We start from the raw sequence: 25,858 nt of genomic DNA, 5'->3' as shown, positions 1-25,858 counted from the left end.
GGATGTGGCGAAGAATTTTAAAAAGGAGGGAATGTGTTTTTCAGGATATTTAGAGAATCCGCCTGCACTGAGGCTGGGAGGAGGGAAACAGCGTGCTTAGCCCTGGGACTGGAATTTATATTCCAAGGAGTCCATGCTGGACTGCCTCATCAGAACTTTGGAATTAATTCACTTGGGAGGCCGCAGGCCTACTATGTGCAGAGTGAGACTTGAGGGCAGGTGGAAGGCAGCTTCTGCCCCCTGGGCCTGGACCCATCAGACTTATGGGAAGCCGAGGATGACCTGTCAGAGGCAGAGGGGTCTCCATGCGTGCCGGTGTTTCCAGAACAGAAGCGGGACAGAGTATTTTTTGGCCGTTGAGCACTTAGTCAGCCTTCTCCTGGTGGAAACTCCATTCTTATGTGGGGCTCTATTCTCAGCCAAGGTTCCAGGGTAGAGCTCCTGCTACCCCCACGTCTGGCTCAGGAGTGGACCATGTGACTTATAGTCCAGGGAACCAGGCGTCCTCCCGGCCACACTGATTGGCTCAGGGACAGACATGGGCCTGATCCAGAGCCAATGAGATGCACTGAGACTCACTGGGAATCCTGGGAGACAGACTCCCACGCCTGCAGCTGGCCAGGAAACTGGGAGGATGTAAGGAAGGTTACATGGCTACCAGGAGGAGAGAGAGCATCTGTGAATACAGTCGAGCAGAAGAAAACAGAGCTGACAGTAGAGGGAAACCAACTCCATGGGGGTTCATTTGAACTCCTGGATCCACCCATGCCTGATACCCCTACAGCTGGTTTTCAGTTAAACAGGTGAATATATTTCCTCTTTGATTAAGCCAATGGGAGTTAAATTTCTGTTCATAAACAACTGCAAGTGCCTAGTCTGATTACAAAAAATTACCCTATAGTGGCCGGGTGCTGTGGCTCACGCCTGTAATCCCAGCACTTTGGGAGGCCAAGGTGGGTGGATCACTGAGGTTGGGAGTTCAAGACCAGCCTGACCAACATGGAGAAACCCCATCTCTACTAAAAATACAAAATTAGCTGGGCGTGGTGACGCATGCCTGTAATCCCAGCTACTCAGGAGGCTGAGGCAGGAGACTCACACGAACCCGGGAGGAGGAGGTTGCAGTGAGCCAAGATCGTACCATTGTACCCCAGCCTGGTCAACAAGCACAAAAACTCTGTCTCAGAAACAAAAACAAAAACAAAAAACAACAACTAAGATGATTGTAACAACCAGCAAGCTTGTAGGTTGAAATGGCTCATACTGGGGATGACAAAATAGATGGGTGTGATGTGTGTGTGTGTGTGTGCGCGCATTAATGATGTGTGCACATCACTTAATGGTTTATATCACATCTTCATGTGCCAGACTGTGAGCTCCAGGAGGACCATGGCTGGGTCTGTTTTCATTCACCCTGGAATAGCCAGCACTTGGCATGGTGCCTGGCACACAGCAGGCTCTCAATGAATACTTGTTGGGGGTGGTGAATGAATAATGGAATCAAGTTTGACTAGTCCACTCCCCTCATATGATTGTTCTGAGTATCAGAAGTACTACGTGTTAAACACCCAGCAGGGTGCCTGGTACACAGTAGGTGCTCAGTAAATGGAAGTGCACATGACTAAGTATGCAAGCGTATGCTCGTTTGTCAGATTTGGGAGTTGAGGCTCTTAGGAGTAGGCAGCATGTCCAAGATCACGTAATATGTGTCCAGGTTGGGGCTCTGAGCTTGATCCCACTGACTCCAAATGCGAAACTCACTGTACAGTCCCTGGAGGGTGTTGGCAGAAGAATGACATGATGGGCTGAAGGGCCGCAGGCCTGTGGGTCAGGCGTGCTCGACTCATGCAGGATTTTAGAAGAGTCTGAATTAGCTGCCAATATTTACGAATCAGGAGATTTCATAGGTAAAAAATACAAATTTGCAGCTTCTGCTGAAAAATCAGGAAAACTGGCCGTCTGGGTCCACAGTTCTACCTGGGCCCGATCTGCCCCTTTTAGACAGACGCCTTCTCCACAGTCCCCACCAGTCACTACTGTCCACTCACTCCCGGCTTGCTACCCTCTTTCAGTGATTGCCTGTTCTCTAGTGACTTTAACCTGGGGAGTCACAGTAGGCAGGGCCCAGGACTGGTGGCAGTGTGGAGGGGAAAAGAGAAAGAGGGATGGATTTGGCAGCCGGTCTGGGGAAAGAATGTACCAGCTGTGGGGGGATGTCAGAGCTGACTCTGAGGATTCGGATGGGGCAGGAAGATTTGTTCATTTCATTTCCATATTTCTTTTAAAATGGGACATCTGGATGAAACATCACCGTCAGCCTCTCCTCTTCCTCATCATCCTCCTCCTCCTCATCATCTAAGCCAGGGGTCAGCAAACTACAGCCAAGCAGGTCCACTGCCTGTTTTTGTAAACAAAGCTTCCTTAGAACGGGGCCATGCTTATTTGTTTGCATATTATCTATGGCTGCTTTCACACTATAATGGCAGACTTCAGCAGTGGTAACAGGACGGTAAGCCTTGTAAAGTCTAAAATATTTAGTATCCGGCCCGTTACAGAAAATATTTTTTGTCCTGATCTAAGCCACTACATACTGAGTCTTTACTACGTGCCAGGAGGTGCTTCTAATGTTCTACATGTATTAACTCATGTGATCCTCAAAAACCTCTGTGGTAAAACCATAAGGAAACACCACTACACGCCCAGCAAAGCAGCCCTGACAAAAAAGACACTACCAAGTGCTGATAAGGGGTGCAGAGCAACTCCCATTTCTGGTTGGGAGTGTCAACTGGTGCAACATCTTTTTTTTTTTTTTTTTTTGAGATGGAGTCTTGCTCTGTTACCCAGGCTGGAGTGCAGTGGCGCAATCTCAGCTCACTGCAACCTCTGCCTCCTGGGTTCACGCCATTCTCCTGCCTCAGCCTCCCGAGTAACTGGGATTACAGGCGCCTGCCACCACACCCGGCTAATTTTTGTATTTTTAGTGGAGACAGGGTTTCACCATGTTGGCCAGGCTGGCCTCGAACTCCTGACCTAAGGTGATCCACTCGCCTCGGCCTCCCAAAGCACTGGGATTATAGGCGTGAGCCACTGCGCCCGGCCGGGTGCAACATCTTAACACATCCTATGTCCCAGCAATTCTTCTTCGGGTGTCTAACCAAAATAAATGGGCACATATATCCACTAAAAGCCATGGACAAGGATGTTCACAGCAGCTTAGTTTACAACAGACCCAAACTGGAGACAACCAAATGTCCATGAGTTGTTGAGTGGATAAATACAGATCTCACAGACACTGCACTGGCTGAAGAAAGGTAGACGCAGAAGAGAACAGACTATACGATTCCATTTAGGTGCAGTTCTAGAACAGGCAAAACTAATCCACGGTGACAGAAGTCAGAGTAGATGCCATCCCCAGGGTGGGGGTCATGACTGGAGAGGGGTCCCAGGGAGTCTTCTGGAAATGCTGTACGTCTTGATCGGAGACGTGGTGAAACAGATGCACGCATATTCGAAACAGATGCACACGTATGTGAAAATTCATTGAGCGGTCCACTAAGATCTGTGCATGCTACCTCACAATTCATCTTAAATTAAAAATAGAAAAAACGACGACTGAAGATCAACCACTTCAGCAGGTGCTTAGGCAGGAACCACTCACTCTGAACATGCACACGCCCTGTGCTCAGCAACGCCGCTGTGAGGAGCGGGTGTAACAGAAACGAGCCCCCGTGCTCACCAGGAACTAGGTTCTAGACGGTGCTCAGCGGCACTATGTGTAATAACCCCAAACTGGAAATACCTAAATGCCCAATAAAAGTAGAATAAATAAACAAATTGCGGTATAAGCGCATGACGGAATGCTGGACAGCAAGAATGAACTCAACATAATGCCAAGCAAGAGAAGCCAGAGGCAGAGAGAATCTGTAACGCTAAGAGTCTGAATCATCTTTATGCTCGTGGGAGGGGTGTCGAGTGGGGGGAATTCCGTGAGGGAACTGCTGCGGGCGGTGGTGACATTCTCTTCTTGGCCTACCTGGGTGCTCATTACACATGTCCGTTCAGTTTGCGACAAGCCCTTAAGTGGTACACTCTGTATATGCACTTTCTGTAAGAATATTCTGTCTGGGCAAAATGTTAAAAAAACAAACTCTTGGAAACAAAGACTATTCTTCGAGAAATGAATACTTTTCTTTTCTTTTTTTAAAGACAGAGTCTTGCTCTGTCACCCAGGCCCAAGAGCAGTGGCAAGATCTTGGCTCACTGCAGCCTCAAACTCCCAGGCTTAGGCAATCCTCCCATCTCAGCCTCTCCAGTAGTTGGGACCATAGGCATGTGCCACCACACTCGGCTAGTTTTTGTATTTTTTTGTAGAGACAGGGTCTCGTCATGTTGCCCAGGCTGGTCTTGAACTCCTGGACTCAAGTGATTCGCCCGCCTTGGCCTCCCAAAGTGCTGGGATTACAGGCATGAGCCACTGTACCTGGCTGAGAGATGAAAAAACTGAGAATGAGGAGGTGGATGTAAAATGCTCAAGGTCACACTTTTAAGTGTCTGAGTCACAATCTGAACCCAGGTAGTCTGGCTCCTGAGTTGGGCCCCTAACTGCTGGGCCTCATGGTCTCTCCCAGGCCGGAAAGGTCGCAGCTTACCTTGGAGTAGTCGGAGCCATGCTTCTCCTTCACCCCATTCCGACACAGCGTGTAGTTATAAAAGCGGGAGTTTTTAAGAAGTCCGACCCACTCCTTCCAGCCGGGCGGCACGTAGGAGCCGTTGTATTCATTAAGATACTTCCCGAAGAAAGCTGTGGAGAGAGATGGATCAGGAGGCCACGTGAGAAAGTGCCTGACGATGTTTATTAAACCATTGTATGCCCAAGGCCTGAGTATGCACACCTGCTCTGCCATGGAGTCCCCTGGCGCACGGAGCCAACGGATCCCTTCTCCAATGTTATTACATGCATTGAATACAAGATATACGGTTACAGAGAAAATCAATTGTTTGGAAATACGATTATCAAAACACCAAAAGCATTTGCGATACAGTGTGTCTTTTGAGTTTTATTTCAGACGGAGTCTTGCTCTATTGCCCAGGCTGGAGTGCAATGACACGATCTTGGCTCACTGCAACCTCTGCCTCCTGGGTTCAAGTGATTCTCCTGTCTCAGCCTCCCGAGGAGCTGGGATTACACCATGCCTGGCTAATTTTTTTGTATTTTTAGTGGAGACGGGGTTTCACCATGTTGGCCAGGCTGGTCTCGAACTCCTGACCTGCCTGCCTTGGCTTCCCAAAGTGTTGGGATCTGCCTGCCTTGGCTTCCCAAAGTGTTGGGATTACAGGCATGAGCCACCACACCTGGCCTACTATGTCTTTTAAAACCTTGTAGACAGCGATCATTTGAAAACAGTTACAAGTGAAAATATTTGATTTTGTGATATCTGCAACAACTGCAATGGGATATTAAAATACTGGTTTCTACAGATGACAAAGCTACGGATTCTGCCAACATACTGTGGTTTATGGCCTATGCTCATATTGGAAGCAAATGCTAAGTTTCAGTTGTAGGTTAGTGAAAATGAGACTGTAATTATTTTTCCCCATTGAAGTTTGTGGATCCCTTGGATTCTGTCTACTACACAGCAACCAGAATGGCTAACATTAAAAAAATGGGCAACACTAAGTATGGGTGGGGATGTGGGACAACTTGAGCCCTCACACACTGGGTGGCTGCCCCAACTGGTCCAACCACGGTGGGGAACTCTTTGGCCTTGTCTGCTAAATTTGAACGCATTGATAACTTCTACCCAGCAATTTAAATCTTGGGTATTACCCAATAGAAAAGTATTCGTACATTCACCTAAAGTCAGGTGTAAGACATGACAGCACATTTGTAATAGTAAATAAGTAGAAACAAATGAAATGTTTATCAACAAAAGGATGGGTAAAGAAATTGTTGCATATTTAGAGAATGGAAGTCTACACTGAAACCTGAATGAAAGACCTAGTGCTACATTCAAGAACAGGGATGCATCTCAGCAACCTAAGAATGTTAAGACAAATAAACCAGATACAAAAAAACACATGCCATATGACCTCATCTGTGTGAAATTCGAGAACAGGCCAAACTAACTTATGGTGCTAGAATAAAAACAGTGGGTATCCTGGAGACGGGGGGAGGGTGGGTGGGAGCAGTAAGGGGAGTTTAACGAATGGTCTTGTTCTATGTCTTGCTGGAGCAGGTGGTTCAGTTGGTGACACCTCACTGGCCTGGATATTTGGGAACCGTGCACTTTTCCACATGCATGCTTTACATCAACAACAAAGCTTAAAGAAAATCATCCTAATTCATAGGGAAGGGGAAGTGCCTAAAAACTCTCTGTGATGAGGAGACAGACAAGTCCTCTTCATGGTCTTCTTCTGTTTTTATTTTGCACATACATTTTTTTTTTCTTTGAGACACGTCTCACTCTGCCACCTAGGCTGGAGTGTAGTGGCACCATCACGGCTCACTGCAGCCTCAACCTCCCAGGCTCAAGTGATCCTCCCGCCTCATCCTCCCTAGTAACTGGGACGACAGGCGCATGCCATCATGCCTGGCTTATTTTTGTAGTTTTTGTAGAGAAGGGGTTTCACCATGCTGCACAGGCTGTTCTTGAACTCCTGAGCTCAAGCGATCTGCCTGCCTCAGGTTCCCAAAGTGCTGAGATTACAGGCGTGAGCCATGGTGCCTGGTTTGCATGTACAATAACTGCCGACTAGAGACAGCAATCCTATTCTGGTCCTCTCTTTCTAGATAAGGACGCCGCGGTTCTGAAATTTCTGACGAGTATTGTTGAGAGCACAGAACACGCGCGTTCCAGGCAGCTGTAGGGATATAAGGAGATCTTGCTAACAGAAGCTCGGCTAAGAACTCAGGATGAAAAGAGAAAGGCCGGGGAGGTGAACCCCCAGAGGAAGGACAGTGGGTGGGATGGGGCTCTGGTGCCCCTACAGGAGAGGACAACCCATCCACCAGTGTCCCTGGAGAAAGTACAGAGCCACCTGGCCCTGGGAGAGCTGCGACGGAGCTGGCTCCCTCTGCAGGGGTTTTCCTGGTGACCTGGGAGATGGCCGACACTTTCCGGGAGTGGGAAGACCCCTTAGGAACCCAAGCAGCGGGATTCTGGAACTCCCAAAGTACAAGGCAAAGGGGAGCACTTCATTAAATAACTTGCCCACCATGCAGGGCTGGGAGGGGACCACTCCAGAGGGAGGAGCTGATGAAACACCTCCTAGAAGGATCTGGGTACACAGGAGAGGTGAAAATAGGAAGGGAGGATCCCCCAGCAGCCTCAGGGGTAAGGTCCAGGATGGAACCTCCCTTTCTGTGGGAGGATGGAGCAAAAATAAACGGGAAGAACCTGGCATTCTGCAGAGGAGGAGGCGGGGAACCGACTGCAGTCTCTGAGTCATATCCAGTTTTCACGGAGTGAAATGTAATTAGGTGGTGGGTGCCTAATTAAACAGCGACTGGGCGTCCCTGGCTAGGTGTCAGGGAGTCACTGATGGAGTGGGAGGCAGCATGAGAGTCCCGGGCAAGCTAAAGGCCTGTGCTTCTCTTTCTCTGGCACCTACAATGCTGGAGATGCCTCAATGCATCCAGCTCCTCAAAGCAGTGGCTCCTGGCCAGAAGGGGGGTCATCTCTGTCCCCAGGAGACACTTGGCAATGTCTGGAGACATTTTTGGTTTCATCACAACTTGGTGTGCTATTGATATCTGGTGGGTGGAGGCCAGGGATGCTGCTCCATATTCGCCGACACACATGGCAGCCCCCACGCTACGAAGACTGAGCCAGGACAAAATGTCAGCAGCCCCTAATACAATAACCCTTTTTTTTTTTTTTTTTTTTTTTTTTTGGAGAGAGGGTCTCTGTTTTCCAGGCTGGAATGCAATGGCGTGATCTCGCCTCACTGCAACCTTCACCTCCTGGGTCCAAGGGATTCTCCTGCCTCAGCCTCCTGAATAGCTGGGACTATAAGCATGCGCCATGATGCCCGGCTAATTTTTGTATCTTGAGTAGAGACGAGGTTTCACCATGTTGGCCAGGCTGGTCTCGAACTCCTGACCTCAAGTGATCCACCTGCCTCGGCCTCCCCAAGTTCTGGGACTACAGGCATGAGCCACCATGCACGGCTGAGAAATCCTCTCTTATTTAAATAAACCTGTCTATGGTCCAACCCTCTAGCATCTCACCCTTCAGGTCTTTAGAGTCATATTGTGAGAGCCAGGAAGGCCCCTGGAGGCCAAGTGTAGGTCAGGAAACCAGATTTCCTAAACCTAGTGACCTTGACCCCCACCTCTGACGCTGCCCTCCATGTGGGGGGCTCCACTCCTGTAACACTCCTGGCCTCTCTCCATGCTCTCCTGTACCTCCTCCGAGGGGGACAATATACAGCAGAGGCCACCAAACCTTTTCTGTAAAAGCCAGATAGTCGATATTTTAGGCTTTGTGGGCCAGAGGGTCAAAGGGTCTCTGTGACAACTACTAAACCCTGCTATTGTTAAAAAGAAAAAAAAAAAGGTCACAGACAAGACATAAACAAGTGGGCGGGGCTATGTTCTGATAAAGCTTCATTTACCAAAACAAATGGAGGGCCTGGTTAGGTCCACTGGCTGTGGTTTGCTGACCCCTAGCATGTGTCTGGTGGGTTTGAAGGGCCAGAGTGGGTAGCCCAATCCTTCCCGTGCTTTTCCTCGGGGGACTGAACTGCCCCCAGGGAGTGCTAGCTTTCAGGAGGCTTGTCCTGTCCGCGTGGGGAGGAGAGGTGTGGACCAGCATCAGTGAAAAGTCCGTCACACTCGGAGTTTAGTCAGGAAGCCCAAATGCCCTCAGAAGGAAGCCATGCCCTCAAACCCAGCCTTCACCAGATTCATCAGAGTGCAGTGTTGACTGGCATCTGCTGACTCTCGGGTTTGATTTCTTAATCGGCTCAGGACCTCAACAAGGAAGAGGGTAAAATAAGCCCCCTCATAAATTGGTATTCCCATTTTTCTAAGAAAAAAATGAGCTTTATTATTGTTATTACTATTATTTTTTTGAGATGGAGTCTTCCTCTTGTACCCAATCGGGAGGACACTGGTATGATCTCAGCTCACTGCAACCTCCACTTCCCAGGTTCTAGTAATTCTCGTGCCTCAGCCTCCTGAAGAGCTGGGATTACAGGCGTGACCATCACGCCCAGCTAATTTTTGTATTTTCAGTAGACACAGGTTTTTGCCATGTTGGCCAAGCTGGTCTTTAACTCCTGACCTCTGGTGATCCGCCTGCCTTGGCCTTCCAAAGCGCTGGGATCACAGGTGTGAGCCACCCAGCCTGGCAGAGTTTTATTATTTTTCACTCTTCTTTTTTCTCCATTTCCCCTATGCCCCACTTTGCCCTTTAGAAATGCAATTATAACCTTTTACCTCCCCTACACCAGACAGTCTCTTCAGGCCAAGTTCATCTAATCACCTGCTTAGAGGCTCCGGAGCGGAACTCTCACTCACCAGGAGGTTGCCTCGAGAGACAATGGTCCATCTACAACCCAAAGTATGCCTGCTGTGAAACTCCCTCCCAGGTGGAGAGCTTCTGGCCACCCTTAGAACCTAGTTCCCCCCACAAAGGCACCAGTGGCTGTCAGCTGACTTCCCGGTGGATGAAGTACTCGAGTGAGATATGCGGACCCCCCAGCACCCACTTCCTCCCCTGTGTGCCATTCATGCCAGGCTCCCTTTTAAAAGCACCTCCTTTCTGCTCCTAAAAGCAAAGCAGTACTCTTAAGGCAGGAAGACTGTACTTCTTCCCTTAAGCTAGCTTTGGAATAAAAAATCACTTTCCTTATACCAGATCTCGCTCTTACTACCTGCGTTTTGGTTACACCCCCCTACAGAGCCCCGACACTCTCTACTCAGAGCAAACAATACTGGCAGTGATGTAAGAGATTCCTTTTGAAACAACTGAAGTCCAGGGTGAAACAATCTGGAGTAAAATGTTAATAGAATCAGTGTAACTGGGCATGGTAAACATGATGATGGTGGCACTTGAAATTGCTGAATTTGAGGTCTCACTGCCCTAGGGAAGGTATGCATGCCTACATCCATTCGGCAAGTACTGATGAAACACCTATGGTATGCAGGGAGCTGTCCCAGGCACTGGAATCACAGGAGTGAACAAGACCACCAGGATCCCTTCTGCTCTCGTGCGGCTGATGTTCTAGTGGGGAACAGTGACAAATGCGATGAAGAAAATAAGGGAGAATGACAGGACAGAGTGGCCCCACACGGTGCTCTGAGAGGCCCTGCTGGGCTGAAGAATGTGAGTCAGAGGGGATAGGAGGAAAACTGCTCCAGGCAGAGGGAACTGGCAGGTGCAAAGGCCCCGAGGCCGGTACAAGCGTGGGGGCATCGTGAAACCCAGGGGACAGTGAGGGAGGGAGGAAATGACATCGCAGGGAAGAGGGGACAGATCCCATAGGGTCCTGGAGACTGTCTTGAGGAGTGGCAGGGTCCGCACCTCTCCTGGAATATTGCATGCCAGATTTTGCCTTTTGTGCATTTTCCTGGAAACAGGTCCACAGCTTTTGACACATTCTGAAAGGAGCCCAAACCACAAGTCATTTAAGAAGCATAGATTTTCACCCCCTCAGTTTGCAGAAAAGTGAACCGAAAGTCAGAGAAAAAAGCTTCACTGAACTCCCCACTGGGGAACTGGGTTTCCCGCTACACTCCCACATCTTCCAAGTCCCCACCCACTGAAGCCACTGGTTCTTGAAGACTTGGGCCAAGGTCTTTCTGATGAATGCTAGAGTTCAGCTTCTTGGCTTGGCTGCTGGGATAAGAATTTCTTCGTGGGGAGTGGGTGCGGATCCTCCTCCTGCCCATGGAAGCTCACTCCTGCCCATTCTTTTCAGTGCCACAGAAGTCAGCATGTCCCAAGTTGTTTCCTCTGCTAGAATCTCCCCTTTCACATCTCTTTCCTTTCTCCAACCCCCAACCCTTAAAAGCCCCAAAAGGGTGTATTATTCAGTCTCCACTAGGCTCTAGAAAACAGAGCTTCAGTCAGAGGCTTTTAGTGCCAAATTAGATTTTGCTCTCATTTGATTAGATTTCCCCAAGGCACTTTTAAAAATGGTTATTCCGGCACCAGTGGAGGTGGGAGAAGCAAATTAGCGTGGGCCCTGGGGCTCCTGGGCTGGGAGATACAGCCAAGAGAATGAGCTGGAATTAAAACCAAGATTAAAAGCCCAGCCCAAATTGTGGCAGGTGGTTGGTGCCGGGAAGCTCGGATTCGCTGAGCTTTTGAGGCGGGGACAGCACAAGAGGAGGGGCAAGCTGGGGGCTGGCGTGGGGGTGGGACAATGTGGCAGGCAGACTAAGAGGAATTAATGGCAGGCCAGGAAAGGCCATTGACAATGAGCTGGCTGGTGTCTGCCCCTGGGTACCAGGGCTGGCATCTGCTAAAAGGCCAGAGCACTTACTGCCTCCTGTGTGCCCGGCACTAGGTGGAGGCTTCACCCGCCTGGCTCTGTCATAATTTGGGCACCGGCACTTCCTTATTTAAGTCACACAGGCTGAGCTTCACTGTTGACTCCAGGAACGTGTGCAAATCCTTGACTGAGCCATCAGTACTGCATTCTCCTGGTGATCATGGGTAAACTGGTTCGTTGAGGCAAAGGCATGTGACCGAAGCTGGGCCAACTGCAGCGAGTCAGCCCTGGGATTTTTAGGGAGCTACTAGAAAAGAGAAGGTTTTCTTCCTCAGGGCTTGGAAATGGTGGGATACATAACTGAAGCTGCTGGCAGCCATCTTGCCACCAAAAGGGAAGAGTCTGTGTGTGTGTGAGCAATATGGAAAAAAGTGCAGGTGGGAAAGATACAGAGAGAGACAGAGAGAGAGAGATACAGAGATATAAGAGATAGAGAGATGTTGGTTTGAGGCCCTGGGGATCCACTCTTACCTGAAACCACATTTTTTTTTTTTTTTTTTTTTTTTGAGACAGAGTCTCACTCTGTCTCCCAGGCTGGAGTGCAGTGGTGCGATCTCGGCTCACTACAACCTCTGCCTCCTGAGTTCAAGCGATTCTTCTACCTCAGCCTCTCAAGTAGCTGGGATTACAGGTGCCCGCCACCACACCCAGCTAATTTTTGTATTTTTAGTAGAGAAGGTGCTTCGCCATGTTGGCCAGGGTAGTCTTGAATTCCTGACCTCAGGTGATCAGTCCATCTCGGCCTCCCAAAGTGCTGGGATTACAGGCGTGAGCCACCGTGTCTGGCCTGAAACCATTTCTAATGCTAGCATTTTCAGTTTATCAGTGTCTTTCGATTAGGGAGAACACTGGGCAACGGAGATATTTTTGGTTATCGCAACTGGGTGCTGAAGGGCTGCTACTGGCATTCAGTGGGCAGAGGCCAGGGATGCTGGTAGAAATCCTATAATGCACAAGACAGCATCCATAATAAAGAAATATCTCACTCAAAATATCACTAGTGCTGAAGTTGAAAAACCCTGAGTTATGCAAATCCATAAACCCCATCACTGCACTTTTGTGTTGTTTTATCTGCTTAATTTAGTTCGAGTTCTTTCACCTGCAATTAAAAGGCCCAAGATGCTTAGTGTTGCACACGGTTTGGAAACCACATCTGGCCTGCTGTCTGCTTTTATAAATAAAGCTTTATTGGAACACAGCCACTGTATTTGTTTACACATCATAATGGCTGGATCCACACTACAATGGCACAGTTGAGTTGTTGCAACAGAGGTGGCAGAGGTGGGGGTGCAAGTCTAAAATATTTACTATGTGGCTCTTTGCAGAAAGGGTCTGCCAACCCCTGGTGTACAGCAAAATTCCCCGTGTGCAATAAAGGATCCCTTTGGAATTTCAAATAGGATAGTGGTAACCTGGAAGAAGTGATGACAGCTAAGCAGAGGTAGACTCTAAACTGGGTAGGATAGCGCATGGGGCTCTGTGGTGCAAAGGAAAAGCAACAATGACACAATGATGAGGATGGTAATGAGGAAGACAATGATGACAAGAAGAGCAGCCAATGACAGGTTGGGAGGATCACTCGCTCTGCATGGTTCCAATAAGCACAAACTTTAGCTTCCACAGTTCAGTCCAATAACACCAGTCCCCTGCAACACAGGTTAAACTTAGTTACTACTGTAGATTAACTGTGAGGAACAGCATAAAGGACAAATGCCATTGCTCACCCTTCGGTGCACAGGTTGCTGTGTATGACCGATGCACATTGTGATCAATGGCCCAGCATGTGGCTCCTCACAAAGCCTATTACAGGTGTTTGGTTGTTGTGCATCTGTGATTCAGTTCGTGCACAGACAGCAAAATGTGTAGTGGTGTGACCTCCTTGTCACTCAGTAACACATCTACAAGGCAGTTTACAAAAGTGGATTGTGAAGGAGAGAACTGGCCAACAGAGATGAAAGTGCAGCAAAGAAATGAAAAGATGCTGAAATGGAAACTTTAAAGTAAACTGGAATTGTAAAAGAAATGGAAGCAGACCGTGGGAATGTTGACAGTGTCACTGTTTGACAGACTCTATACACAGACAGAAGAGCTTAGCGGAAGGCAGACTTATGCGACATAAATGATGAAAAGGATGATGTTCCTAAGGAAATGCTGCTGACAAAAAAAGAAAACCCCTTACATGAAAGGAGTTCCTGGAGATATTTTACAACGTTGAAAGCCCCGTGTCCCTAGGCAAGTCTTTTAACCTCTTAATACCTCCGTTTCTCCAGCTGTCAAATAGAGTTAAAAACAGTATCTACCTCAGAGGATTGCTATGAGAACTAATATATGTGTAGACGACATTTTGGTCAATGACAGACTGTATATACAATGGTGGTCTCATAACATTATAATACTTTTTTTTTTTTTTTTTTTTAGCTACGATCTTGCTCTGTTGCTCAGGCTGGAGTGCAGTGGTGTTATCATGGCTCACTGCAAGCTCAAACTCCTAGGCTCAAGTGATCCTCCCAACTCAGCCACCTGAGTAGCTCCAGATGCACATCACCACCCCTGGCTAATGTTTTTTACTTTTTTTTAGATGGAGTCTCACTCTGTCACCCAAGCTGGAGCGCAGTGGTGCAATCTCAACTCACTGCAACCTCCGCCACCTGGGTTCAAGCAATTCTCCTGCTTCAGCCTCCCAAGTAGCTGGGACTACAGGTGTCCACCATCACGCCTAGCTATTTTTTTTATTTTTAGTAGAGACGAGGTTTCACCGTGTTGGCCAGGCTGGTCTTGAACTCCTGACCTCAGGTGATCTGCCCGCCTCAGCCTCCCTAAGTGCTAGGATTACAGGCATGAGCCACCGCGCCCAGCCTAATGTTTTAATTTTTAGTAGAGACGGGGTGTCACTATGTTGCCCAGGCTGATCTGGAACTCCTGGGCTCAAGTGATCCTCCCACCTTGGCCTCCCAAAGTGCTGGGAATACACGCGTGAGCCACCATACCCACCATATTTTTACTGTACTCTATTAATACATTCACGTATGTTTAGATACACAAATACTTCCCATTGTGTTACCATCGCCTACAGGATTCAGTAGGGTCACATGCTGTAGAGGTCTGTAGTCTAGGAGTAATAGGTCACACCACAGAGCCTAGGTGTGTAGCAGGCTATGCCATTCAGGTGCAAGTGCACCCCATGATGCTCGCACAAAGACAGAATCACCTAACGACACATTTCTCAGCATGTATCCCCATTGTTCTGTGACATACGGCCGTACGTTGCTTGGAACCGGCACACAGCAAGTGCCTACTAAGGTTTATATTTTCATTATCCACCAACGGGCCTGTCCCCTGTTATAGCCAACTTCTTGCTGTTAACATCTGGCTTAATGGAGTCCTTCTGCCCCCCTGGAGGGGATCACTAGCTCCCCCAATCCTTCCTGCACCCTGTTTCATGGCCCAGCAGGTTGGCCACTTCCCCTGCAGGCAGCTCTGCGGTGGAGGCTCCACGCGGCTGCTTCCCCATTTGTCTGAGTTAAGTGCTCCCGGGGAACGATTCGGAGCCTGATGGGAGGAGGAGACCCTTCTGTTTTCTCTCCCAGCCCCAAATCTAACTGAAATTGCCTTGTAATAATTGCATTTGTGGTCTGTGAAAGCTGTGTCTCGTGGCGACCAGGGACTGAGATTAGTTGGTGGTAAACCCGGCACAGGGGCACACAAGGCGTCATTGGGGATACTAAGCAAGCCAAGGGCAATAGGTGAGAAAGAGGGCTCCTGCAACCAGAAACCACTGGGAACCTCGGCCACCTTTCCCTGCTGCAGACATGTCCCCGCCATGCCGGGCCGGCGTAGGAACACGGTGTTCCTCCCAGCATTAGTTCTCCCTTTTCCTAGTAACACAGGTGGTGATGTGGCAGAGCGGCCAAAGTGTCTCTGCAGTCAGACTGTCTGGGTTTGAATCCTGGATCTGCCACCTCCTAGCTGGGGGACCACAAAGGACTTCGTCCCCTGTGGTTGTTGGCAATGAGTAAGATGACAGTGCACCCCCACCCACTGCTGTGCATGTGGATGAGCTGACAGGCATGCAAAGGGTGAAACAGGACCTGATCTGTCCTAGGGGCCTCCCAAGAGGCAGCCAGCAGGACAGACAGCACCCACTGCTTTCGGAGGACTTTCTCTCCCCCACGACGGGCCATCTGGCTGGAAATATCAACAGGGCTTTTTTAAGGACATCAGCAACTTTCGGTACATGTTCATCCCACACCATCTCCACCCACACCCTACATTAAAGGTAATTGACAAACAACTCTCTAAGAGTCCAAATGTTCCAGAGCTGACTCGCTGAATCATGCGACACCATTTCATTAAATATTTATTCACTTTGATTTGGCAATTTGTCCTCATATTTTGGAACCAGCACACACATACATCTACGCATATGCATAAATATACAACACATACATATACACACATGCATGAATACATATACACAAGCACAAATACACCACATACACACACATGCATGAACACACAACACATACACAATGCATGAATATGACATATAAAAATACACATATACATGAATATATGGCACACATATACGCACATGCATAGATATACAAGATTCATATATACACAATGCATGAATATACATGTACATATATACACAATGCATGAAAATACAATAAAAGCACATATACACACATACACGAATACACAACATATACATATACACAGGGTATAAAATCCCCAAAAAGACAGAAATGCATCTTGCTTCTTCACCTGTTTCCTTCTCACAGCCAACTTCCAACTGGACTTCTGCCTCCGCAGCCTTCCCAGAGTCCCGACTTCCCCAAATGGCCAGAGGACCCTTCTGAGCCCAAGAGCCATCAGGCCATCTCCCTTCAGGGATGCGCTGCTGGGCTCACTCTGTTTCGACTTCTCCAGGCCTCACGCTCCCTATGAGCCAAGCTCTCTACCCCGCTGGGCACTGGCACCTGCTCTTCCCTCTGCCTGGGATGCCTGCCCCCTCCCTCTCACACAGGCTGCCTCCTCCTCACAGTGGCGCCTCAGGTGAGATGAGAAGTTGTCTGTGACCACTCATCCCTCTAAACTCACCGGGCTGTTTATTTCCTCCACAGCACTCTGCACTCTGAAATTATCCTATAGATGCGTTTGTTTTCTTGTTTATCCTCATCTCCCCAACTAGGGTGTGGGGTCCATAAGGCAGGAGCCGTGCCTGGCCACTGTAGCCCCAGCCCAGTACCTGGCCCAGGGTGTGCATACGGTGAGCATGTGCGTACGGTGAGCAGCGGCCGACAGGAGGGCTGGTAGGTGGACCTGATTGAGGTACACAAGACATGCAAGGTAGGGCAGCGCCCTCTAATGTTAAGCCTCACACCCCTCGCCCAGGAGCGCAGGAGAAGTGGCAACCGCATGTCTTACTAAAAGGGGTTCCAGGCCAGGCGTGGTGGCTCACGCCTGTAATCCCAGCACTTTGGGAGGCCAAGATGGGCAGATTGCCTGAGCTCAGGAGTCTGAGGCCAGCCTGGGCAACATGGAGAAGCCCAGTCGCTACCAAAAAACCAAAAAGTTAGCCAGGTGTGGTGGTGCACGCCTGTAGTTCCAGCTGCTTGGGAGGCTGGGGTGGGAGAATCACCTGAGCCCAGGAAGTGAGGCAGAGGCTGCAATAAACCAAGATCCTGCCACTGCACTCCAGCTGGGGTAACAGAGCGAGACCCTGTCTTGGGGGGGGGGGGGGGGGGGAAGAAAAAGAAAAAAAGAAAGGAAGGAATTTCTATTATAGTGTCTGCAGGACCATGCTGCATGCTGAAAAAAACCGGGTCAACGGAGCAGGTAGGGCTGCCAACTGCACGTGTCTGTGTGCAGAATACACTGAACCAGGGGTGACTTTGCCTTGCAGGGGACATTGGGCAGTGTGTGGAGACATTTTTCACTGCTATGACCTGGGGGTGGGGGTGGGGGAATGCGCTACAGGCATCAGCGGGCAGAGGCCAGGGATGCTGCTGACCATCTTCCAACGCATGGGACAGCCCTCCTCCCCTAGTAAAGAATGATCCGGCCTCAAAGTGTCACCAGTGCCAAGGTTGTGAAACTGTGTCAAGTGCACAGTTTAAAAAGTTGTCCAAACGTGCCAGTAACCACAGGGGTGTAGTGTGGCTTTCAAGAGCTTGGTTTACAGAGTCAGAGGACTCTGACTCCTTGGGCAAGTGAGTGCTCCTGTCTGAGCCTCAGTGAATTCTTATAAAATGGGAGCAGCAGCAAATGAGATTGTGCAGTAAGAACTCTGAAAAAGGGCCAGGCGCAGTGGCTGGCGCCTGTAATTCCAGCACTTTGGGAGGCCGAGGTAGGAGGCTCACTTGAGCCCAGGAGTTCAGGTCTGCAGTGAGCCATGATTGTGCCCTGCACTCCAGCCTGGGCAACAGAGTGAGATTCTGTCTCTGAAAACAAAACAAAACAAAACAAAACCAACAAAAAAAAAAATAATAAATAAATAATAAAAATACAAAAAGAAAAACAAACCCAAAAAAGGAACTGTGAGTTCCCAAAATCCAGCCTGTTTTCCTTTTTCAGGGAGGGGGATGAAAACTTGGGCCTCTGGAGAAATAAAAATGGTTGTTAGAAACCAGATGTGACACCATTTTGGAAAATGGCAAGGCCCCTCCGAGACTCCAGTAATGAGCTTGGGGAGGAGTGTTCATGCCGCACAGCGAAGTCGGCTGAGCATGACACACATCTATTAGCAGAGATGGGCCGGAGCGTGGAGCTGAGCCAATGACAATAAACAGTGTTTGCCAAAGCAATTCAGAAAGGTCGGTGAAAAATGAAGCAGAACCCTGTGGAAAGTCCATCCTTCCCGAAACAGACCTGTGCTATTTCACATGCACAGAGTCTGCGAAAACAAAATGGGCTCTTTGCCCTTCGTGGCATCATCTAAATTCCGGCTGTCCGCGTGCCTCTCACGCACGTTTGGCCATTTTTATGTATCATTTGGACCGTTGCATACTTAGTAATTTCCTTCAAATCACTTCATTTGGTGTCAAACCAGCATTTCACACCAGCCTCTTGATTTTCACCCTGTGATCCATACATCCGTCAATGCCAGTGGGTCAAGGCTATGCACCACGGGGGGGACTTCAGCTCCTCTGTCCTCCCTCACATACGTCCCAGCAACTTCACCCTCAGGACACATCCAGGTCTGACCACTTCCCATCCTCCGCCTGTCACCATCTTGGTCCAAGCCACCTCTGCCTCTGCCTGGATCTTGCTGGAACCTCCTCCCTGGTCCTCCTGCCTCCTCCCTCCACCTTCAGCCCATCTTCCACAGCAGCCAGAAGGATCCCATTAAATCGCAAATTTGTTCAAGCCCCCAACTCTGTACAAAGCCCTTCAGTGGCTCCACATCCACCTAAACTAAAATCCAAAGTCCACGCCATGCCCTACAAAGTCCTACAACTGTCTCCTGTCCCGCTCCCTGACTGCATCTGCCCCCACTTTCCCCTGGCCTCCTGTTCCAAGGTCTCCCTCTATCCTACCAGCACCCCAGCCTCAAAGCTCATTCTTGCCCCCGGGCCTTTGCCTCTGCTGTTCCCTGGAAGAATCACCTTCCTCGGACACCTGCATGGGCTGCTTCCTCACCTTTCCCAGCTATTTGCCCAAAGCTTTTCATTTTTATTTTTTTTTCCAGTATAAGGTCTCACTCTGTCACCCAGGCTGGAATGCAGTGGTAAGGTCATGACTCACTGCTCCCTCAACCTCTCTAGGCTCAAGCTATCCTCCCACCTCAGCCTTCCGAGTAGCTGGGACCACAGGCACAAGCCACTATGCCCAGCTAATTTTTGTATTTTTTCTTTTTTTGGAGAGAAAGAGTTTCATTATGTTGCCCAGGCTGGTCTCAATTCCTGGGCTCAAGTGATCTGCCCACCTTGGCCTCTCTCAGTTCTGGGATTACAGGCGTGAGCCACCATGTCCAGCCTCAAATGTTAACGTACTGGGGTTCAATCCTAACCCTCCTATTAAAATGGCATCTCCCCACACCACCCAGGCTCTCCCCTTTCCCCTGACATTGCTTCTCCACATATTTATTCACCGGTCACATTTATCTGTCTTCTAGTTTTAATCACGTGCTTCTCCCACCAGAGTACCAGCCCCATGAGGGCAGGGGCTGCTGTGTCCCTTGTCCCCTGTGTCCCCACATCTAGAACAGGGCTTGGTCAGCAATGATACCTCAATGAACGTTTGTGGAATAAATGGGTAAATCACTGAACCAACGAACACCCTGTAATGGGAGGCCTGTGGGAGGCACAGCTGAGTGAGGGAATGTCGACTTTTTAAATTTTTTTTTGAGATGGAGTCCCACTCTGTCACCCAGGCTGAAGCGCAATGGCACAATCTCGGCTCACTGCAACCTCCACCTCCCAGGTTCCAGTGATTCTCTTGCCTCAGCCTCCGACTGGCTGGCATTACAGGTATTCGCCACCACGCCTGGCTAATTTTTGTATTGTTAGTAGAGACAGGGTTTCACTATGTTGGCCAGGCCAGTCTTGAACTCCTGACCTCAAGTGATCCACCCGCCTCAGCCTCCCAAAGTGCTGGGATTACAGGCGTGAGCCACTGTGCCTGGCTGGGAACGTAGATTTCTTTTTTTATCATCCAGCGCACACCCTCTGCGAATGGAGGAGTGGGGAGAATCGTTAAATTGTTATCTTCCTATTTGATTGTATGGTGTTTGGTTGGCTGAATCTGGATCTATTTGGCCCACATGGGACATGACTTCCATTTGTGGGTGTGCTTTATAAAACCAAACAAGCACTCAAGGTCAGTGTAAGGCAACAGCAGTGCTTTTCAATATGGTCAAAATCTATTAGGGAACCCAGAGTCTTGTTTATGTTGGTTATATCTAGTGACAGTTATTATATTAGAGATGAAAACTGAGAAATTTAAAACATATTCGTTCACTCATTTAAATAATAAACTCACTACTTGTTAGCATACATTTAAAAAATGATAAATAGAGGCTGGGTGTGGTAGCTCATGCGGTCAGGAGTTCAGGACCAGTCTGGCCAACATGGTGAAACCCCGTCTCTACTAAAAATACAAAAACTAGCCGGGTGTGGTGATGGGCGCCTGTAATCCCAGCTATTTGGGAGGCTGAGGCAGGAGAATTGATTGAACCCAGGAGGTGGAGGTTGCAGTGAGCTGAGATCGCACCACTGCACTCCAGCCTGGGTGACAGAGCAGAGCAAGACTCCGTCCTGGGAAAAAAAAAAGATAAATAACTTTATTTTTCCCAAACAAAATACAATTAATGAGAAGAGTTGCACTGTTTTACATTTTTGCCAATCTCTTCAATGTCTTGTTTACTGGAAGGCAGCAGGATTCTTATATCTGTTTTGGCATTCAGTCTGCTGAGATATGTTGTTTTGGTTAACATGAAAAATCCAGCCTCACACAGATATGCAGACGGAGGCCAGGGACAGTGGCTTACATCTGTAATCCCAGCATTTTGGGAGGCCAAGGCAGGAGGATTGCTTGAAGGAGTTCAAGACCAGTCTGGGTGACAAAGTGAGACTTCATCTCTATAAAAACTAAAAAAAAGAAATATGTAGCCAGTTGTGGTGGTGTGTGCCTGTATTCCCAGCTACTCGAGAGGCTGAGGTGGCAGGATCACTTGAACCCAGGAGTTCGAGGCTGCAATGAGCTGTGATTGTGCCACTGCACTTCAGCCTGGGTGACAAGCGAGACCTGATTTCTAAAAAATAAATAAAATGGATATGCAGATGGAAAAGGGAAGGGTATTTTAATCCTTTTTAGATACATAGATATGCTATGAACCTGCTAGAAAACTCCACTGTCTACCAGAAGGAAAATGTGGGTAAAACGGTAAATAGTGTCCTAGTATTATATGAAAATAGTTTTGAGTCTAGAGATCCTGGACCACACTTTGAGAGCCACTGGTTTAGACGATGATCTACAACATCCCAGTGAGGTAGATCCTTTTTTGGTTCCTATTTTACAGATGGAGAAACTGAGGCACAGAGAGGCAAAGTCCTCTCTTCACCCAACATCCCACAACTGCCAAGTGTCAGAGCTGAGATGAGGTTCAACCCCAGGTTGTCTGTCTCCACCTGGCTTTTGGTGACTACCTTGTTCAGCCTCTCAGCAGGACTCCAGTGACCACAGACTAGAGTACTTCCCATCCATGGGGATGTGGAGAGGCAGGGAACCCTCCAGGGAAGAGGGAACAGCAGAGGGACTGCCCTATGGCTAAAGGTGGGGACACACACAAATGGGACTCAGCCTTCGAGAGCTCCTCCTCTCTGATGTGGCTCAGACTATCCCCGAAGAGCTTTCTGCCAGAATTCCAGGCAAAGGGAGTTTCCACACTGAGGTTATCTTCCCACGCTGCATCCTCCCAGAATTCATCCAGCCGTGGGTTTTTGAGGGAGGGTCATTCCCAGAACCCAAGCACTTTGCCTTTCTTGAAGCATAGGTGGGGGACACAGGTAGGAGCCACAGTCATTATCCAGATCAGTCTTTCCAGAAGTGTAGGGTTTCAGAGGTAATTTTTTTTGAGATGGAATCTCACTCTGTCGTCAGGCTGGAGTTCAGTGGTGCGATCTCAGCTCACTGCAACCTCCACCTCCCGGGTTCAAGCGATTCTCCTGCCTCAGCCTCTGGAGTAGCTGGGATTACAGGCACGCGCCGCCACCACGCCCAGCTAAGTTTTTGTATTTTTAGTAGAGATGGGATTTCACCTAGTTGGTTAGGATGGTCTTGTTCTCCTGACCTCGTGATCCACCCGCTTCGGCCTCCCAAAGTGCTAAGATTACAGGCGTGAGCCACCTGGCCTGGCCTCAGAAATGATTTTTATCCTCTGAGGCAGGCAGGGCTAAGGGTTGTGCATGGGCTCTGGAGCCAATGGCCTGGGTTTAAGTTCAGCTACCTCTGCCTTCCAGCTCAGTTTTCTCAACTGCAAAATGGGGATAATAATAATATCCCTACATGACAAAGTTGTTGGAAAAGATTCAATGAGAAAATATGTCAACTGCCTCTAAATGGTTATTGTTATTATAATAATATTATTGATCATGATGTTATATATTCATTCATTCAATCAGTAAACATTAAAGGAGGACTCCTATGTGGCTGGGATGGTTCTGGGCATTAGGGATACCAGTGAACAAAACAGAAAAAAATCAAAGCAGCACAAACCCTGCACCTTCCTGGAGCTTCTGTCCTAGAGTTCAGGCCAGTCCGAGGCAGGGAACTGGAATGTTCGGAGACTCTCTCAGTCATTCAGGAGACAGACTGTAATGACTGGACTCACGGTAGGCGAAGGGCTTGGGTGGTTGGTTCCAGGCTATTTTTGAAGGTGGAACCAATGGGATTTGCTGATGTAGCATGGGAAAGAAGTAAGGAGAGTCAAGGATAACTCAAGGTTTTTGGTCTGAGCAACAAGGAGGACAGATGTGCCCTTATTTAGGAAAGGGACACTGGGAGGGGCAGAGTTGGGGAAGGGGGTTGATAAAGAAGTCAGACACATTAACCTTGAGACTCAGGTTAGACATGCAGGTGGAAATAGACCAGGTTCAGGGGAAAGGTCTGGGCTGGAATTAGAAACTGAGGAGCTGTAAGCATTTAGATGGCATTTAATGCTGTGGAATCGAATCAGATCACCTGAGGAAGAGGTTCTTAATCTGTTGTCTCAAGATATAATTTCCTGAAATTGAATGGGAAAAGTATGTATTTGTTTTTTTCCATCCACCTGTAACTAGCATCCCCTTCAATTATGAATGATGGTCCCTGGGACTCCGTCACTAATGGGAATCATGGATATTTTCATATCACCTTGCAGTCAACATGGACTTCCTGAAATATCATTTGAGTCAGCACTACTTCGAAATCATAGAAGTTATCAGACTTACCAACTGTCCATTAAATAACTGCTTCATCGTGCCATTTTATGTGTAAAGAAGCACACATATCACAGTTTGTAAAATATTTTGATAACTGTTTTGATATAATTGGCTTCCTTTGTAATTCTCTGTACTTTCTGTGAACTGGAGGGGTACACCAGGTGGTGCGTGACTTCTGGAAGCTCCCCTCCAGGAAGGGAAGTGGGCTTCTCTTATAGTTTCTGTGCCCTGCTGGCTGGATGCGGACAGGATGAGATGCTGCTTTAGATAAGGACGATCGCCCAGGATGATGGAACGCCGTCCAACCATCACCCATCAGGAGCCTGAGAGTCAACATCATGTCTGCCACATCATCTCTAGGCTGTTTATGCCCAAACTGTCAAATGGGAGAGAAATAAGCACCTGTCATCTCTAAACCACTGTTAATTAGGGACTGAAGTACCCTCAACTCTGCCTATATTCTAATAAGTCCTGAGGGTACCTGTGACACAAATCCCATGGGCTAGCCCCACTTAGGAGGGCTCAGCAAACTATTTCTGCAAAGGGCCAGACTGTAAGAGTTTTCAGCTGTGCAGCCATAAGGTCTCCATTGCAACGATTCAATTCTGCCACCACAGAGCCAAAGCGGCTACAGATAGTACCTACACTGATGGGTGTGGCTGTCTTCCAAAAAACTTTATTTATAAGACCTGGCAGCAGACTCCTGTAGGCCACAGTATACTGACCCCCACCATGCAGGAATGTTACCAGTAATGGCAATATCATCATCATCACCATCATCATTTCAAATTTTTGTTTTATTTTTCGAGACAGAGTCTTGCTCTGTTGCCCAGGCTGGAGTGCAGTGGCGCAATCTCACTGCAAGCTCCACCTCCCGGGTTCATTCTCCTGCCTCAGCCTCCCGAGTAGCTGGGACTACAGGTGCCTGCCACCATGCCTGGCTAATTTTATTTTTGTATTTTTTAGTAGTAGAGATGGGGTTTCACTGTGTTAGCCAGGATGGTCTTGATCTCTTGATCTCCTGACCTCGTGATTCACCCACCTTGGCCTCCCAAAGTGCTGCAATTACGGGCTTGAGCCACCGCACCTGGCCTTTATATATATATATATATATATATATAATTTTTTTTTTTTTTTTGAGACAGGGTCTCACTTTGTCACCCAGGCTGGAGTGCAATGGTGCGATCTTGGCTCACTGCAACCACTGCCTCCCAGTTCAAGTGATTCTCCTACCTTAGCCTCCTGAGTAGCTGGAAGTACAGGTGCACGCCACTACGCCTGGCTAATTTTTTTTGTATTTTTAGTAGAGACAGGGTTTCACCATATTGGCCAGGCTGGTCTTGAACTCCTGGCCTCAAATGATCCACCCACCTTCGCCTCCCAAAGTGCTGGGATTACAGGCCACCGTGCCCAGCCTATCATCTTTTTTTTTTTTAAGAGAAGTTTGGAATCTGGATATTTTTGGTGAAATTTCTAGATTTTAAAAAGCATCTTGTAACTCTGACAGAAATTTGGGGTTGAAGTGTAGACCCAGGTTGCCAGCTGCCATTTTGCAAGATCCATATTGGGCCCCCAGGGTTGCAAAACAGAAGCTGAGCTGGTTTAGGCTGACTTTTGATCCTACCCCGACACCAGTAGAAGAGTCCTCCACTGGGCCACTTTCACCATCTGTCATTTGGCTTCTTGGGGCTCCTGGTCTGGGCAGCAGAGAACAATCCCATTAACCCAGCAGGGGAGCTGGAGGCTCCTAAGGAACAGTGATAAATGAAAAGGAAGCCCTTTTGCAAACTCTAGAACAGCATAAATATTAGATGTGAAACGCCACAGGACTGAAGTCTTTGTTTTTTTGGCAGACAAATTGGCTGAGGAGGCAGGGCTGGGAAGAAACGCAGTAAATAAACCCAGAGCTCCAAAGCTCTCAGGGCTGGGGTATTTCTGATATTCTGTAACTGGATCCTTTTAACTTTGTGCTGCTTTGCAAGGTTACAGCCTGAGTTGAGTTCTTCTGCTTTTGAGAAAAAAGAACACTAAATGCAAATCACTGCACGAAGTGATAAATCAATGCTGTAAAAGTTCTGGATGCCAGAGATGGGATCTTGCTGAACTGAAAGCTGTGTGAAAACAAATGAGGAAGGTGGGGTCATGATTCCGCACGAAGGAGGCATCTTATGTTGGAAGCAGAGCAAGCTGGGGGCTGGGAGAAACGCTTTCCTCCCACTTGTCCTTTAAGGAGAAGCTTTTTTTTTTTTTTGGAGACAGAATTTCACTCTTGTTACCCAGGCTGCAGCGCAGTGGCATGATCTTGGCTCACTGCAACCTCCGCCTCCTGGGTTCAAGCAATTCTCCTGCCTCAGCCTCCTCAGTACTTGGGATTACAGGCATGCGCCACCACGCCTGGCCGATTTTGTATTTTTTTTGTAGAGACGGGGTTT

At 48.4% G+C, this 25,858-nt stretch overlaps 1 protein-coding gene across 4 annotated transcripts in view; it reads right to left on the bottom strand.

Moving 5' to 3' along the window:
* SULF2 (sulfatase 2) overlaps positions 1–25,858 on the bottom strand; it is a 128,716-nt gene that overhangs the window by 39,832 nt on the left and 63,026 nt on the right. For all 4 annotated transcript variants that reach the window (XM_008014775.3, XM_008014807.3, XM_037982667.2 and 1 more), the window contains one exon: positions 4,650–4,801. In XM_008014775.3, coding sequence (XP_008012966.3) covers positions 4,650–4,801 — 152 coding nt within the window. The remainder of the gene's footprint in view (positions 1–4,649; positions 4,802–25,858) is intronic.

This window comes from Chlorocebus sabaeus, chromosome 2, assembly GCF_047675955.1.
Source record: "Chlorocebus sabaeus isolate Y175 chromosome 2, mChlSab1.0.hap1, whole genome shotgun sequence".
Lineage (NCBI taxonomy): Eukaryota > Metazoa > Chordata > Mammalia > Primates > Cercopithecidae > Chlorocebus > Chlorocebus sabaeus.
Note: the sequence above shows the minus strand (reverse complement) of the source record. Positions and strands in the feature narration are given on the sequence as shown.